Source organism: Rhipicephalus sanguineus, chromosome 1 (assembly GCF_013339695.2).
Source record: "Rhipicephalus sanguineus isolate Rsan-2018 chromosome 1, BIME_Rsan_1.4, whole genome shotgun sequence".
NCBI lineage: Eukaryota > Metazoa > Arthropoda > Arachnida > Ixodida > Ixodidae > Rhipicephalus > Rhipicephalus sanguineus.
Genome location: NC_051176.1, coordinates 296,346,990 through 296,364,582, shown reverse-complemented (window position 1 = coordinate 296,364,582; position 17,593 = coordinate 296,346,990). Strand labels below are relative to the sequence as shown.

Here is a 17,593-nt window from a genome sequence, read left to right as displayed (position 1 = left end):
ACACCACATACACATGGTACGAAACGAGTGCGATGATTGATGGAGCACACATTCTTTTGTGACTGCCCTGTCTTGTTCCTGTTGTTGTTGTTGTTTTTCTTTTCTTATTTCTTTTTCTTTTTGCTTGTGGTTAAGTTGGAAGAGCTTGTGGCGCAATAGATAGGAAGGAGACAGGCGTCAATCCGCTCCACCCCCCATCAGATGTCCCGCATTTCGCCACTAGGAAGGTCGTCACCCATTCCCAGTAAGCACCGACGTTACTGCCAATGTTTATGCGGATGTCGCCATAAGCTAAGACATTTTAGAAAAGCCACCTGTTTCACAGGCAGTTCCGAATTCAGTGTTTCATCGGTGCTTGGACAGCTATATAGCTCTTACACGTTTGTAGCTTCGCGTTGTTAACTTCTTACGTTCTTTCACTTTATAGATGAAGCAGCTGACTGCTATTCACGCGCGATTGCAAGATCTGACGCATAGCTTAGGTGGCAGTAAATATAATGCATTTGCTCTTTGAAGCCGGTGCTGTGAGCTCGCATTGCATGTTCAGTGCCGCATACACAAAATTCCGACCTCATTAAACAGTGTGAGCTGAAACGCGCCGCTGCAAGTAATTGGTGTTCTACAGAGAGATGAATCCAGGGTGTTCACAATACCGGAACAACCCTGTTATTTGACCTCAAACGAAGACGGCGAGAAGGCAATCAGCGAGGAGAATGATCGAAATTTGCCGCGGGCTCCTGCCGCGAGAGCGTTGCCTCTCAGTGCTAGGGAGAAAAAAAGCAACCAGCCTGGGGAGATTCTGGCGGAAGCGTGCGCCCCTCCAGATGGCGCCGCCGCGGAGAGCGGCAGACGACAAAGTTTGCTTGCTGCGTGCGGGCCGCTGTGTCTCGTAGTAGTTTTTCGCGATGGCTCATTTTTCGAGTCGTGATAGCACGTTGTGACGAGTCCATGCGGTTGTCCATCGGTCGCTTCGTGTGCGTTGGCTGTGTTGACTCGTGAAGGTTCCCCAAGGGGGGTGAGAGAAGGAACGCTGCTTTTCTCACCGGGATGGATTCGTGCTTCGGCGCGCGCAGCCTGTTCGGAGGACACTCGAGCACCGACACGCTGTTCAGCAGCACCCAGCTCGAAGTCATTCAGGACCTGGACCTCTACTTCATTCGACAGATAGCGCACAGCCTCGGGGTGAGTTGAGTACGGTGACGGCCAGCGCGCGTGCGTGCCGGCAGCTCCGAGCGCTTGTCAAGTGGATGGATGCAGTGATAAGCTCCTCGTGGCGGCGATGGGGGAGCGCGATTCAGGTTTGCCTTCCTTCCTCGTAGCAGCGGGTTCGCGGCGGGCCTCGGCCGCAAAGCCGCTGCAGGGAAGTTTTTCTCACGCTTCACTCGACATAGGGTGCGCGCTTCACGCAGTGCTCATGCGTTCTTATGACCGAGCGAACAGCATCACTGGTTGAGGCGAGAGCCGCGCATGAGCTGAGCCAACGCATCAGCGGCTACTGTTGTTGCGCGTAACATTTGCCATCTCATCGCTGCCACATGCCCTGGAGCATTTGGTTGCGCAGATGGCTAACATGCCGGACATGCTACTGTGACCCGGAAACTGGTGTGCCGCTGAGGTCATTTGCGAGTCGTGTTATCATGTCCGTTAACCTCCCCACCTTCCCGTTGAACTCTCCGCAATACGATCGCCTTGACGAATAAGAAAACAAAGTTTGTATGCAGTGGCCCGAGACCGGCAAGCTGTATATTTTCTTTAACCCCTTTCAAGCCGCATCCAGCCGCAGGGTAATGTATCCGTCTCGGCCATGCATGCGAACCATTGCCGTATTTTTAAGGATGCGTAACGGCCAGCGCTATTTGCACGTGCGTGTGCTTAGGGCGTGTTGTCGTGGGGGTCCGGTCGAGACGAAGCGCAGAGGGAGGCCGTTATTTTTAGACCCGGCGACGAACCGCGTCCACAGGACAGGTCGTCTCCGCGGTCTTGGTTGTGACTGCACCGTGGCTGCAACAGTGCCTGAGAAATGACAGTCGTAGGACGTAAACAATGTCCCAACCTGCGGTTTGCGTCCCGAAGTGAACGCACTTCACAATGCTGCTTTACGAACAAATCGGTCAGTTTACGCATAGCGTGCGAAAGTATAAAATCACTTATTGGGCTGCAGAAATCGCTGCTGCCCACTCGAGCACTTTTATATCAACCACAAAACATAGCGGCAGTGTGTGTGCGTTTCCTTCTTTTGTCCGTGTTCTTATGTGCGCCATCTCTTTCAAGTATGACGAACCAACAAGCCCGCATCGCCACCCTAGGCGAATCTCGGTACAGGAATCGGTCGTGCGCAATTCACATCAAAGCGACAGCGTGGTCCCTCGGCGTTATCATGTAGTACGTCCATGTGGCCTCATGGTGATAGCGCGCATCAAAGCTCTTCGACAGCCGTCGACGTGAACACAAGGCGCGATTTCGTTTCTTTTTTTCAAATTCTAGACGTGCGAGTCGCTGAGAAATGCACTTGAACAGCGGTGAGTCATCTGCGCGCAGAATGGGCAAGAGCAGGAAGAACGTCGCGCCACAGTTGCAAGGAAATCTGCGTAAAAGTTGCAGCGATATTTCTCTTAAGGAAACTTCAGTATTTTGCGACGAGATATACCGGAGCATTTTACGTATATATATATATATATATATATATATATATATATATATATATATATATATATATATATATATATATATATATATATATATATACACTGTAGGCTTTTGTACAGGCCCATACAGGAAGTGGTTAGAACAGGTACACTTGAGCATGGGAATAGTAAAGCTATGAACGAGAAAGTTGGATAGCAAAGCAAAAACAAAACGAAGCTTAACAAGTAACCATTCTAGCAATCAACATAAGAAACGTTGCTGCATTTGTCATACAATGTAAATAGGGTTATAACATAATATAGTCAATAAATATCACTCTACAGAATATTGCGAAAAAATCATGACATCTCAAGAAGCCAAATCTTACCAAATACAAGGCAAATACGCTCATAGAAATGTTCATTCCAAGGGGCACGAGACACAAAGGCTACACATTCGCTGCTGTTTGTTTCTGGGTGTACGGGGTTAGTTGGACGTATCCAGTAGCTTCGTTTTTTGAAGTTTCCACGAGGCTACACTCGATGGTATCCTGCAATGTGGCCTCTATTCTTCATACATGCGCACTGGCGCTTGTGACCTTGCACAGTCTCGCGCTTGTCTAGTAAGAACGAAAGGTGTGAACCCCAACTCCGCGTTAGTGTATGCTTTCTACAGCCGGCACACGAACTGTCGTCCAACAGCTGTGCTACTCGACTGAGCAGCGGGTTGTGCAACTGCCTCAACGTTCTCACTACTTAGAATGGCTGATTGGGCGAGTTACAGGGTATGCGCTTGTCCTTGTCTTCCGAAGTCCCTGTTTGAGTTACGCGCTCGTATTTTAAGTTCTCACTACCCTCTCTGTCAGTGCGAGTCTTCGAATGAAGGACACGTATGGACAAAGATGCCATTTTCGCAATGCAATATGTGCACACTTTCTCCGTTGCGCCATATTCTTGAGGTATATGTGCACCACTCGGGCACTTTACCGCCGCGAAGAAATTTGGACTGCGGGAAAACAAATACAATACGCTTTGCTTGCCTATTTCGTTCCCTTTCCTCATTTACAGTGCACGGCGGTGCGTATTTCCAGCTACCTGTATCTCAGTCGCCACGCGTGAGGCGCGTGCAGCGCGCTTTCAAATTCGACAAGCAATGACGGGTTATGTGTCATTTGCTGCCCGGTATATGTGTGATCGCGCGGCTTTTCCGCCGGCCTGTGACTGTCCAACCGATTCCCACGCTCAGGCTCGTTCGGACTCGGGAATGATGTGACCGACTCAGTCTGAATATTAGTTCTTCCTAGGGCGTGTTGGTCGAGCCCATGGACTGCAGCGAGCCGATCTGAGCTCTGACTCAGTGGTGGTGTATATTCTGCAAGTTTGAGCGTTCCAAAATCACGAAGCGGGCTCTCGATCATTAATGTTTTAAAAGAGGGAGGAAAGAAGTTCGAACGCATTAACTGGTCAAGGTATACACTACGTATGCTGCAGGCTTGACATCGTTCTGTATTGTTTCTGTGAAACTTTCCGATGACGCATCTCACCATTTTAATTTCTTCAGGACGTGTATGACTACCGAATGGTGAAAGCGCTACGATGCGCGCGTTTTTTCTGTTTATTTACTTTGTTTTTCTGGGGAAGGCAATATGCTGCTACTTCACTACTATCACGGGCTCGTCGTTAGTCGCCGCTGCCATTTGTAGAAGCACGTACACTGTCATCCTTTATGAAAGGGAACACGCGAGCGCGCGGCCTGAGCTCTGCTGGTGCTGCCTACAGTGTCATCAACCGACAGCGAAAGAAAGCGCACCCGCTTTTGGCGTCATCTATTGGCAAACAAAATAACGAGTCATGGCCGGTGGACAAGCGCTGCTAGATTACGCTCCCGCTTCGGTCGCACAGCGAGCGATGCCGCCAAAAGCGGACGTGCTTTCTTCAGCTCTTGGTTGATGGTGCTGTACGCAGCTGCCGCAGCGCGCAGGCCGCGCGCTCGCGTGTTCCCTTTCATAAAGGACGACAGTGTACATTTACATTGATATTGCCTTAAATGACACACTTTGAATGTCTGCTCATTTAGTGATTCTGTGTGTGTTCAGAAGAGTACCTTTCATGCACAGCGCCTTTTTTTTTTTCGAAATTAGGAAAAACAGAAAAGATGAATAGTCCTTTCAAGCGTTTGTCTCGAAAGGACTGTGCGCTAAATCGGAGGACACGGACGCAGGTTCGGGACAGGCGGAGAAAGTCGCAAAAGTCACAAAGGCAGGACAGTGGAGCGCATTCAGGACCAGCTTCCGGTGCACCTTCGGTACTGCGACGAAGTGCAATGCTGTTTGGACGAGGCCCGCACGTCGGAGCAGGCGAAGAAAAAACGCTTTTGTTTTCTGTGGCATTCGTCCAAGCCGCGATTCTCGCTTGGCGCGAGAATCGCGGTCACGCACTGTTCTCTCCTCGGCGCCTCCCCGGTCCTCTGCCGCCTTTCTATCTCCGCACGCTACACTGGCGACCCAGAGGAAGAAGCCCCGTGATTGCCAACAGGCACGACGTGCTGCCCCCCCCCCCCCCCCCCCCGCTGGCCGGTCCTGCAAATGGGCCGCTTGTGGTGAGCACGTCTTGGGCCGAGGCTCGCTGAGGCTTTACGAATGTCTTCGTATTCACGTGGCGCACTACTTTCGGACACGTCGGCGTTGTCTCGTTTGCAGGAGACTGAGGTGAAAGCCTCTGGTGCTTAGCGAAAGCAAAGTGAGTCGGTCCGAGTTTCGCCGACGACCGTCTGCGTCCCTCTTTGCACGGCGCGGCTTCGAAAAGGAAGTCGCTGCGTCTAAAGCACTTCGTGACGCCAATTCTCTTAGCCGGCACCACAGTATCGCGACTCTCGCCGGCTGTTTCGAAAAACTATGTATGGCACTGCGGAACCTAATTTTTGTTTATGCATCAAATGTGAATGAACATGTCATGATAGGAAAGACGTCTGTCTCAGAGCTTCTGACACTGATTTCTAATGAAACCATTAAGCAAGAACTCTAGCAATGAGATCGCGTCAATTGGTGTGCAACGTCCGTGCGGGGAGCCTGCGTGTCGCAATCTTAGTTCTCTCTGTAGCTTTCCATTTATGTCACGTGTATCGCAGTATATATATGATGTAGACTCGCGTCTCAGCGGAACTGCGCCAAATCCCATGTGTATGGACATCGTGGTAATGCATAGCAGAAACATCCTTGCGGTACCAGTAGGTACGTGGACGAAAATGGATGCTGAACACGCGATGCGTGGACGAATAAAGTATTTTGCGAAGACAGCACAGGCAACGAAGACTTGGCACCTATAGTCCATGAGCTACATCGATCTCGATGTTGCACTTAACCCTGAGCTCTATCTCGTTTCTCTTCCGTGCTCCCGTGTGTTCATTTCGAGTATATTTGTTTTACGCTATTATTTCACTGCGTAGGCACGATGAACTGAAAACACAGAGGAAATGGCGCTGAAAAGTACGAAGGATAACGAGGTGACCTGTCAGCTCACTGATGCCGGCGAGGAATTTCTGTGTTGAGGTAGAGAATCTTCGTCGTGTTCCTGGTTTGTTCATGCTGTGTAAGACTTTCGGCACTGAGAAAACGCACTCGGTGGCCTTTTTGTGCTTATGAGTGAGCGGAGTTACGAGTGATATCCAATGCCAATTCTTGACAAATCGGACTTAGCGTGATATCCGATATGCGCTTAGAATGACAGAAAGTTGAGCTAGTTGGTAAAGCTTCATCATAAAAGATAAGGCGTGCCAAGAAGGCAACACTGTGTTTTGTCTCGTGCCCGTGTTTGCATGCCTTTGCATATTTTATGATGAATCCAACATGTGCGTTTAGGAAGCTAGCGACACGTATTTGCAGCGCTTTCGCACGTTAAGTCGAGTATTGAGGGAGTCTCAATTGAGTGGCAGCGAATGTATGCCAGCACGGTGAGCTGTCTTTATCGTCTGGCCATCGTCTCTGTGATGCCGTCAGGATGTTCACTCTACGCGTGAGGGCCGCGTATTTTCTCAGGTTCCCGTCGCACCATCTCCGTGCGTTAGATCGACCATAAACTATCTTTCCCAACGTGCGCATACTGTCCCACTTCTGCGGCGTGGCGTCCTCGTCTTCGGCAGCGCTTTCGGGGTCAGCGGGGAGGACCGCCCTGATATATACGACTGTGCACACCACCGTGTACCTATGTGTACAATCGTGGCGTGGGTGACTGGCTTCACGTGCAGCCACAGAAGGGCGTTGCGCACTTCAGAACAGCCACTGGAAGAGGTCGCACTTCCGATGTGTATAAGTGTTGTCACGGACGGGATTCACAGCTCCATTCACAGCTTCCACGGTAGTAATGAAGCACGAATTAAATAAGGGTGTGCAGCTTTTCACCGTGCTGGCGCTTTAAGTTCAACTGTGACATGCCGTTAGATGTTGCGCTAATATCATATGTGAGTTTATATTAATTACATTGTAGACGCACTTCGTCAGCCCGTTCAAATAGCGCTGCTTGCTGATTGTACTTTATCTAATGGAATGGCACGAAGTTCTCAACTACAAACTGCGGCAGAGCTCATTCCTGGTACAGCCAGTGCAGCATGCAGCTTAGCACTGAAGTGAGTGAGTGAGTGAGTGAGTGAGTGAGTGAGTGAGTGAGTGAGTGAGTGAGTGAGTGAGTGAGTGAGTGAGTGAGTGAGTGAGTGAGTGAGTGAGTGAGTGAGTGAGTGAGTGAGTGAGTGAGAACTTTATTGTGGTCCAAAAGTGGCAGAAGCTGAACGCAGAGCTGAAAGGACGCTTCGTCTGTCGTGTCTTGTTTTTTGTCCGCGTTTTTTTCTGCGCTGTGCACACATCCACATAACAAAGCGATGTGTATGCGTATAAGGAGAGAAGGAAAACGTCCTTTATCGTTTACTTGCGAACTTGCTTGTCATAAGCTGAAATAAGGATCTAGCAGAATTGAGAAAACGGCGCGTTTCCCGCTCTTAAAGGGCCCCTAAACAACCCCGAGTTCAAAGACGATAGAGTGGTTTCTTTCTCGCCTTCACTACACTTCCCACAGGCGCTATCTCCTCCTTGCCACTTATTTCTTCAACTTGTGGACAATGTCAGCATTAAGCGTGGAGCCCATCAGGATTTCTCGTTTTTCGGCTACACACTGTTATCTCCGCTCGCGCAGTCGCAAACGCACAAAACGAAGTGAAATCAGTTGGTCGCGCACGATAGTCATGCGAAACAAGGCAGAACGGGCGTGCGACTGCATGGCGAAGCACATTAGGAGAGATTTCATAACTGATGTCTCTCGTATATGGGCCAATAGAGAGCTTATTTCTTCGTGACGTCGCGTGAGCAGACTGCTGGCGTCACGGTCACGAATATAGGGGAACAGACGGGAAACGTCAGGAGAGAATAAAACGCTCGTTCTTCGTATTTTCAGAGGTTGTTTAGGAGCTCTCAAGTAATTTCCAATGCTACTACCCAAAGCATTCATGGTAACAAGGGTGCCCTGACGCGATCTGCTACACGGTAGGAAATCGTAGAGAACTGCGATGGTCATTGCGCCGGCAGAGCAGCTGCGCATGCGCTGTGAGCGCGGTGCGATCGGTCTGTTCGACCTCTGCAACCGTACCCACCATGCACATAGCGCTTGACAAAAGGCGCCTGTCATCGGCCGGCTGTCGGCCTTTTGCGGCGTACGCTCGCCGTAAATGTTCATGCTTCCATCGGGACGGCGTTGTGAACCCTCGGCCTGTGTTATCCACAGCGCTGCTCGTTTCTGGCACAAGGGCCACGCTGGCCGCTCTCATTATTCTTTCCCCCCTCGCCGGCCGACCGGCCACAGGTGGCCGTTTTCGGCTATGGCGTCTCGCCTTGCGAGGAAAGAGATGGCGGTCAGTTGAAGCTGCTTTAGGAGCTTACTCGTCAAGGTGAACGGTGTGCGAAATATGCACGCAGTTCATTAAGAGGACTTATTTTCTTCTTCTTTTTTTTGTTATAGTGCTGTCGGTTCAGTTTTAGCATCTTCGTCAACATGCAGACCCCCCCCCCCTTTTTTTTCCTCTCCATTTTTGATCGAAACATCATGATGCCGTTGCTATTGAGCAATAAGCGCGCGCATCTCGCCTAATATAATGCGTCGTGCTCCACGGAGCAGTTAATTGATGGTATAAAAATTACATATTTCTTTTTTTCACGTTATTTGTATAGTGACAGCGAAGTCGTTAGGCAACTGCTTGAAAATGTCGTGCAGGATTAGTAATAAATTAATATTCTTAAGCCCCTACGACTCCGAAGTCTGTTTGTATCGATCCATTTCGCTTCACATTCTGTCCGCCGGTCTGGCTATAGCGGTTGTGGCGTTGCGCTGCCAGCACGATGTCGCGGGCTTGATTCTTGGCAGCGGCTGCGGCATTTTGACTGGGTCTGAATGTAGAAACGCCCGTGTACCGTGCATTTGGTGTACGTCAAAGGATCAGAGGTCGTCAAAATAAATTCGGAGACGTGCACTGGACGGCGTGCCGCATAATCAGATCATGGTTTTGGAATACGAAACACCAGGACTATTTTCGCCCACCGGCACTGGCTCGGACACCGCCGCGCGGTTGTTATCGGCCGCCAGAGGAAGGACCGATAAGAAGAATGGAAAATGATATCAATTCTACTGTGAGATGGAAGAAATGTTGTGGTCTCCACGCGCCGAGTGCGGACTTTCGGCGCATATGCGTCATATGTTTCTCCATCCGAGGAGTTCATATGACGATTACTGTTTTGAGACGAAAATATTCCCCAAAGGTAGCAAACTTTGTTTAGTGCATTCTAAAAAAAAAGTGAGTAAGAAGGGTGTTTTTTGTCCCACAACAATAATCGTCATCCGGCTCGCTTTCTTGAAAACTTTCCTTTCTTGAAAACTCTGCTCTCGCAAACGGCTGCATATTCCTATCCAGAATGCTATGTCACGCTGATAACTCGCAGGCCGTTCGTAACCTGGCAGTATACGTATATACCGGCGCGCTGATAATGCGTGCAAGGAAGGGGTAGGTGACGATTATTGTTGTGCGCTGACTTCTTTGAGTGATAATTTCACGCAAATCGAAAGTTGCCTTTCATCGTCGTTTTCGCTGCAGCTCAGTCTGTTATAAAGTGCTTTAGGCTAACATGTCTTGAGTGGCGCGACCTGCCTCGGAGGGCGGCCGAGGCTGTGTCGTATTTTTGGCGTCCACGCGTGTGCCGACGCAATTGGACTGCGTCTCCGTGCCCTGCCTACGCTGGAAACGCGCGGACGGGGAGTAAAATAGATGAAAGTGGTCGGATATTTCATCAGGATCCGCATTTAGAATGGCACAAGAACCCTTGCACTTGGTGATCAAGAAACATCCATGTGTTCTATATAGTGCTGTCCGTGGAATTGGCGATGCGCTTGCTCTTCTGAAGCACGGGGTCGAATTCGCAAAGCTTTTTCTTCCGTTGGCCGACCGCTTTATTCGCTAAACAATGTTCATGGAGCATCGCGACCGGCTTGCATGTGTATACGAACGATTCTACCCTATCAATGCGCGTTGGTGAGCGAAGTGTATTTAGAGGATGGGAAGTGAGGACAGAATTTGAAAAGGACGAGTGAGGATAGATTAACTGACAGATATGAGCACATTGGTGTGAGACTAAACAACTCCGCATTATTATCGATCAGCCGGTTCAAGCGTTGCTCGGATATTCCTCACATTTTTATTTAAACCTTTTTTTTTTTTAACTGAGCGCGTTGATGGACACTGCCGTTCAGTTATTATTTTGCCTCCGTCGTGTTTTTGTCTTTTCTCTCTCGGAGATGTCCGTCTGAAGTTTCTGTGCTCTAAACCCGTTGCGGTATAGCTTAGCAGGTAAGGTGTCGTGCTGCTAAGCTCCAGTAGGCGGGTTCGATTCCACGGTGGTCGCATTAAGACGGGAGCGAAATGTGTTCATTGTTTTCTTACATTTAGGCACTCGTTATAAACCCAGGTGGTCAAAATTAATCCGGAGTCCCCCAATACGGCGCGCCTAATAATCGTGATTTCGGTGCGTAAAACCGAAATCACGATTATATATATATATATATATATATATATATATATATATATATATATAGTTGAAAAAAATCAAGCACGTAGGAAAAATTGTTCAGTAAAGGACTGATGTTCCGACGAAGGCCGGTCCCGCGGCCGAAACGTCAGTCCTTTACTGAACAATTTTTCCTACGTGCTTGATTTTTTTCAACTTTTACTTCCGGATCCTTTGTTAGCACTTTATTGTTTATATATATATATATATATATATATATATATATATATATATATATATATATATATATATATATATATATATATATATATATATATATATATATATATATATATATATATATTTCTTAGGCACCGGGACAGGCTTGTGTAGATTGAGACGACCATGAATATAATTCTTGATAATCAAGCTAGCTTCTATAAGCTGTTGTTTCGTGTCAGGAATATGCGGTCAGGATCGCTCTAAATCAACAAACAGTCTGTTGGTTAAATTATATGATATCTGTTTGTTTTTCAAATCCTCCTCCTCACTGTACTCTACTGTGTCGCTTCCTTTCTTGTTGTCTAGCTGCGTTCGACATTATAATTTTATTTCAATATTTATTTCGTTTTCTTTCGCCTTTCCGGCCCTCGCGTGTCGGCGCTTTCGCTACACCTGCCAGCCGCGCGAGGTCTGAGCTCGCGGCCTTGTTGGTCCGCGCCCCCGAGTTGTCAGGGCGTTTCGAGGCCGAGTGCGCTGGAACCAGCGCTTGGTGCCGGAAACGTCGCAGCCGTCAAGCGAGACTCTGCTCCTGTCGCTGGTCTATTCGCCGACACATGTTGTCTCCAGCCGTCGCCGATGTCTGAAATGCACGCCGCCTAAGCAATGATCACATCGTGGGGGAAAAAAAAAACATTTTATACGTTCATATTTGCTGCTTATGAGGCGTCGTGTGTACCTGGCGTCTTCAGTGGATTGAGTTGTTGACCTCATTCATAGCTCTCGGGCCGTTCGCAACAACTGCATACGCTCCGCCAAAATTGTGCGACAAAAAAAAAAAAAGAAATAAAGGAAGTTTTACTTTCTTGCACCGTCTATGCGGCTTGGTACAGCATATATAAGCGCCACTTTTTTGTTTCAGTTTGACGGTAGTCCATTTCTTTCTTTTCTTTTTTTTTCGTATAGGGATAAATTGGTGTTCCGACATTTGATTCTTGCACACACAAAGCATCTGCGCGCGCGCAACTAAAAATGAATGCGTAAACGATTCAGAGATAAAGCGGATTGTTACGAAATATCTGCACAGTTGATGAAAACTCGAGTAAATGGGGGGTCGTAACGAAGCGTCATCAACGGGAGGAGGATGCTGTTGTTATCTCGCTTTGCTAGATATGCCGGCAATTTTTCAACCCGAGTGCCACCTCTCGGGAAAATTGGTCATCCTTTAAAATCGCAGACGGGCGAACACGCTTGGATTTATAGCATCGCACCGCGGTCGTGTTCCAATGCTGTCGGCGTGTCTCCCTCGCGCGTGTTAGTCGAGGGCGGAATGGAGCGAAATAATTTTGTATACAGGCGCGGACTGTATTTATTTTCTCATCTGGGTTCATTTCGCTGCTCTCTCGCTTCGAGGGTTCCGGTCTGGTTCACTGACCCGTGTCCTCGCGCTGTGTCACGTCCTAGCGTGGGCCACGGAAGTTTCGATTTCTTTTTCTTTCTTAGCTTGTATTGCTTCCCTGTGTCCCCGACGCGAGTGAACGATATTCGATCCAGCCCCCACTATATCGCGGGCTAATGCTCTCTTGAATCGCCGGCGGTGCTCACGCATTCGGCCGTATACGACAGCAGACCTGAAGAATGAATGAGCGAATGAATTTGTAACAGGAGGTTGGCATATATCCTGCAGTGCATCATCTTGCGGAATAATTAATATAGCCGCTGGTCAAAGTTATTCGCGTGAGATGAAAGGAAACCGTTTAAGGAGCGGAAAGTGCAAATTGGCCAGAAGCACACTGTACAGCCTCGACGGCGTGTCTCGCGTGATTGCTGTGGCGAATGGTAGACAATTACGACTGGTAATGTCGAAAATCTCAGCGAGAATTTTACATTAGTTGACGGATTTTAACCACGTAAGGAAACTTTGAGTCTTGTGAACCGAGCGCTGGTCGCCCGCTCTGTCCTAATAATATCTGGGGTTTAACGTCCCAAAACTACGATATGATTATGAGGGACGCCGTAGTGGAGGGCTCCGGAAATTTCGACCACCTGGGGTTCTTTAACGTGCACCAACATCTAAGTACACGGGCCTCAAACATTTTCGCCTACATCGAAAATGCAGCCGCCGCGGCCGGCATTCGATCCCGCGACCTGCGGGTCAGCAGTCGAGCGGCATAACCTAGACCACCGGCGGGGCGCCTGCACTGTATACTATTGGAAGTATGAAAAGGAATCCTTTGATAATTGTTATGCAGGCATGGCGTCATGTTTTCACTTTCGAACACCGAGTTTTCCATGGGTCAGCCCCTTGACGTGTCTGCGCATCAAGAACGAGGCATTTTGCATTGAACAACTGAAGCGTGGACTTGCTGATCCGACAACGATTTGTTTCTGATGGCGTTCCTGAAAGGCGATACGGTGTATATTTGTGTCGGGAGGTCGAGTCTGGACTGGTCCTTGTCGATGACTGAATGGTAATCGCGATACGCCTAATATACAGCCTGCTCGGATAGCGGGAGTTCAGCGCACCGAAATGCGCAGCCGCCCCCCTGCAAAGGTCGAACGTCTGTGCGAGGTTGCGATTTTATCCGTCGTGTACACGGACGGTCTGCTGCGCGGCACCCGCGGCAAAAGCTCGCCTGAGTGCGCCCGTCGAATGTGCTCTGCAGGTGAAGCGATTGTGATGGAATGCTGCACCATAGACCGTCAGAGCGCACGCGTGCTATTAGAGCGCCGCGCCTGCACGCCGTGCCGCTCCTCGCGAGCCGCCCCGTCCCTGGTTATTTCTTGTTTTACCACTTCATTGCGCACGCGCGCCGCGGGACCCTTTCATGTACCTGAGAGGTCTCAGCGCTGTCCTAGATCATATTTGTTCGCGCGCCGCAAAATAGACGATCCCGTTGGTGCAATTGGTTGATTGATTGTATTCCGGTCAGGGCCCTTGTGGACCTCCTCGGCTTTACAACTTTTTTTTTTTTTCGTTACTGTCTAAACACATTAGCGCTGCAAGAAACAAGAGTGTAGTTTGCGTGAAATGGTACGTTTTTATTCGAGTCACTTTCGAAAGAATTTATCAGCAGACGGTGAGGCATTCATGTCCCGTGTTTGTGTTGTTGCCCTTTAGTTGGATATGGCGTGGGTACTGCAAATGAAAGGGCCTGCGAAGACACGTTTTCCGGCGCTGCGGAAAACGCATACGTTGTTCAGCTGTTTACATAACTCACTGACATTGGCTCGTCTTACTTTTACGTTTTGTGTGCCCTCTTTACTGCCATATTTCCTGGCATAAATATTTTGCATTGTGTCGAGGAGTTCGAATTCGTGTTCTAATATTTATGTCGCATGATATATTAACTTTGCGTTAATACCTAACTGCGAACTTCATATCTTCTGGAAATAAACGGCTTTGTCAAGCGGCCACTTTGTGGCCAACCGGACGAGCGTCTTTGTTTCCACGGTCACTGATGGTTCGCAAGTCGCCGAGAAGAATTCTGCATTGCAGATGGACCACCATTATTGTTGCCTGCGTATTCACCTCGACACGACCGATTGCCTGTTTTTCGCAATAAGGGAAAGCCGACACGCTCCAAACATTCGCGCGTGTTGTAACCTTCCTGCTCGTCGTCGCTGAAACAACGGGCTTACACGCCCACTTCTCCACCTGAGTTGGGACGGTATGAGCAATCGCGGAGGGTGCCCCAAATGTGCCCCGATGTCTCCACAAGAGCTCTTTTGACGCTACGGGAGTGCTCGACGGCGTCGTTTCGCATTCGCGAACGGCAGGCTCGGCGCTCTTTTGTCTTCCGTCGAAACTCCTCACCTAAGCTGGAGAAAACCTGGCGGGATGAGCCCTGACGACTCTCTTTGGACACGGTTCTCCGCACCATCTGTGAGGGGTGATGCAGGACCGTGGCCTGGGCGAGAAGCGGGCGCGTGGCTTCCTTGAAGCAGCGGCGTCCTGGCGGTACAGGAAAGTGGGCGTGGCGCCGCGTAGCGCGGAGCCTGGGGCGCCATCCCCCTTCTGGGTGCTGTCTATCTCCTTTCTTCGTAACGTGTGTGTGTGTGTTCTCTTTGCTAGCTCGCTGTACTTGTGGGCAGGCTCATTAAAACAGTAACAAGAAACAAGCAAAACACCGTCGCCCTCCGCTACCGCCCTTATACCCTGGTGCGGCTACCCCCAGAAAAAGAATACACCAACAGCTGAGATGCGCGCTTATTGGTGTGCAAAGATCCGGCTGCGTAGTGCCATTATTGGGGCTGGGAAGGGGGGTTCTTCTCGGGGCCGATGAAAAAGGGGCCGCGTATTGCGGGCGATGTTGGAGCAGGCAATCGGTTTCGGATGCGACCCACCGCATGGCCTATGCGAGCACGCCCTTCCCCCCAAACAACCCCTCCTCCAAATGTGAATGCACGAGTGAGTTTATGTTTTTAGCAGATGGGACGGATATATCGCAGGACACACTTCCCAAAGACGCAGCAGTGGAAAGGCAGAGAAACGATGTCTGTGTTGTATACACCTCCGGTTCATTTGCCCGACACATTCATCGCCGCCTACACACTAGATCGCGTTTACTGTTGCAAGGCGTGATCCACCACGTATACGCCTCGATAGCGCTGCGAACGTGGAGGTAATAAACATTAGTGTTGGCGTTGTTGGGACAGCTTAGTGATCTGATTTTCTCTCTTTTCAATTCACTTGCGCCATAAGCCATCCTCACTTAGGACCCCGTGGTGGATATCGGCTTGTGATGGCTTCATCGAACACAGCTTTCGTGAAGCACCATAATGACACGGGAACGCCTTAGGTAGGCTCAGATTGGCATCGTTGGCGGTCCCTTGGGAGAGGATGCCTCGGTACCATTCGCGCCAGGGGGTGCTTTTAGTTCTCTCAAGAGAAAAGTGTGTTCCCGTTTGATGGAGCATTTACGTTTACGCAAGAAATGCGTTATAAAATATTCACGGGACAACGCCTAAACTAGAACTGTAGATTGGACTTGCTGATAAATCGATTAATTTTGCCGAAAGATTACTTAAAAGTATGAGGAGGTTGGCGAAGCTACGTTCTGACGTAATCGCCCGCTTATGACGTCAAGAAATTACGCCAATGATTGGCTGACTGTAGTAGATGGTGACTGCCTTCGAATAAGAATATCGCTAGTCTACGAGCGCAGACATTACTACCGACGTAAGAGCAGTGCTGAATGCAGTGCCCATTTCCGTAAATCAAACATCGGCTCAGTAGCAGCATATGAGTGAAATTCAACGTATTATGTATTATCCGTGAGAATCCAACCTAACTAGTTAAAGTCGAGCCAGTAGCAGGATGTTTTCAGTCCGAGAGGAACCGTGTTCACCGGGGCACTGCCGGCGGCTGTGTACGCGTACTCATATACAGCTGCCGATAATGTGAGCAATTTCTTTTGCGACCCACACGCTTGCCTAGAGGCTGCTGCAGCGCGTGATTGCAGGCCTCGTAAAGGTTAAAAGAAGGAAAGGCAGTGTTCGGATGGCCGACACTTGTGGGGTGCGTTTTTGCCTGAAGCGAGGAGGAAAGAGTGAAGGGGGGCTGGTGCTCTGGAAGACATCGGCTGCTGAGCTGAAATCCGATCCGGTCCCGCCGCTGCACGTGCACCGCCGCCCGCTCGCGAGCAACCAGCTGGTCGTGCCGACGCGGAGCTCTGGTCCGTGGGCAAAGGCGTTCCGCGAACAACCCTGCGGGGGTTGGTGTTTCGGAGCCTCCCAGCGACGGACTGCGGCTGTTTTCGCCGGCCCCGTTCATATGACGGCTTCTTCGAGAGCTGCACGCGAGGACCGAGTGCCGCACAAAGACGCTGGGTGACAGTGCACCGATGGTTCTTATCTTTAGCTTTGTCATCTTATTTTTGCGGTTAGTACGTATGTAGAAGTAAAGACGAGGGAAGTGAGTTTGTGTGCTGTCGGCCTAGTTTTGCGAACTCAACCCAGAGCATCTTGATATTGAAGCTAGATATAGCGCCTCGTCTAGTCTTGATATTGAGAATCAAGACTAGACGCTTGGTGGGTTTTGGGTTTACAGGGGGCAGGCGCTTTTTCAGGCTTTTATGCCTTTTCGCCGGTCCCCTAGGCAAATTGTACCTTTTTTTTTGCTTTTTGCCTGAAATAAACTTCTACTTCTCGAGTTTTGAGTAAGGTTGCTCTCCGCCAGCGGTAAAGGTGGCACGGGCATTTGTCATTTCAAGGAAAGCACAAGAATGCATACTACAGCCTTGAAGAACGTCGTTAGCAAGGTCATGTTGATACACAGAACGTCCTTCCATTATCAGCGCAGCGAAGAATGAACAGTGTCAGAATGCTAAACAGGATTGTTATTTTCGTTGTTAGCATTGCGAATTCTGCGCAGTGATGAGGAAGAGATACATGCTATTGCGTTATTTATGCGATTGGTAGTCATGTCTTTATTAAGAACCATAACTTTTCAAAGCTGTCTAATATATATATATATATATATATATATATATATATATATATATATATATATATATATATATATATATATATATATATATATATATATATATCCAAACACACACACACACACACACACACACACACACACACACACACACACACACACACACTGTAGAATGAATAGGGCGCAGACAGATAGGATCGCCAGTGAAAGACGAGGACGGTTGCTGGTGCTCGTGCTTGCTCCGTTTCGGACCGCTGGTCGCTTTACCT

The 17,593-nt window shown here is 49.2% G+C and overlaps 1 protein-coding gene across 3 annotated transcripts in view; it reads left to right on the top strand.

Annotated features, from left to right (window-relative positions):
- LOC119379310 (rhotekin-2) overlaps positions 1–17,593 on the top strand; it is a 184,249-nt gene that overhangs the window by 92,403 nt on the left and 74,253 nt on the right. Inside the window, exon 1 of one of the 3 annotated variants that reach the window (XM_037648585.2) lies at positions 850–1,182. The exons of the other annotated variants lie outside the window; for them this stretch is intronic. Within the exon in view, the coding sequence (XP_037504513.1) occupies positions 1,048–1,182 (135 nt within the window). The 5' untranslated portion in view covers positions 850–1,047. Of the gene's footprint in view, positions 1–849; positions 1,183–17,593 lie in introns of those variants that run through there. 3 annotated transcript variants of the gene reach the window in all.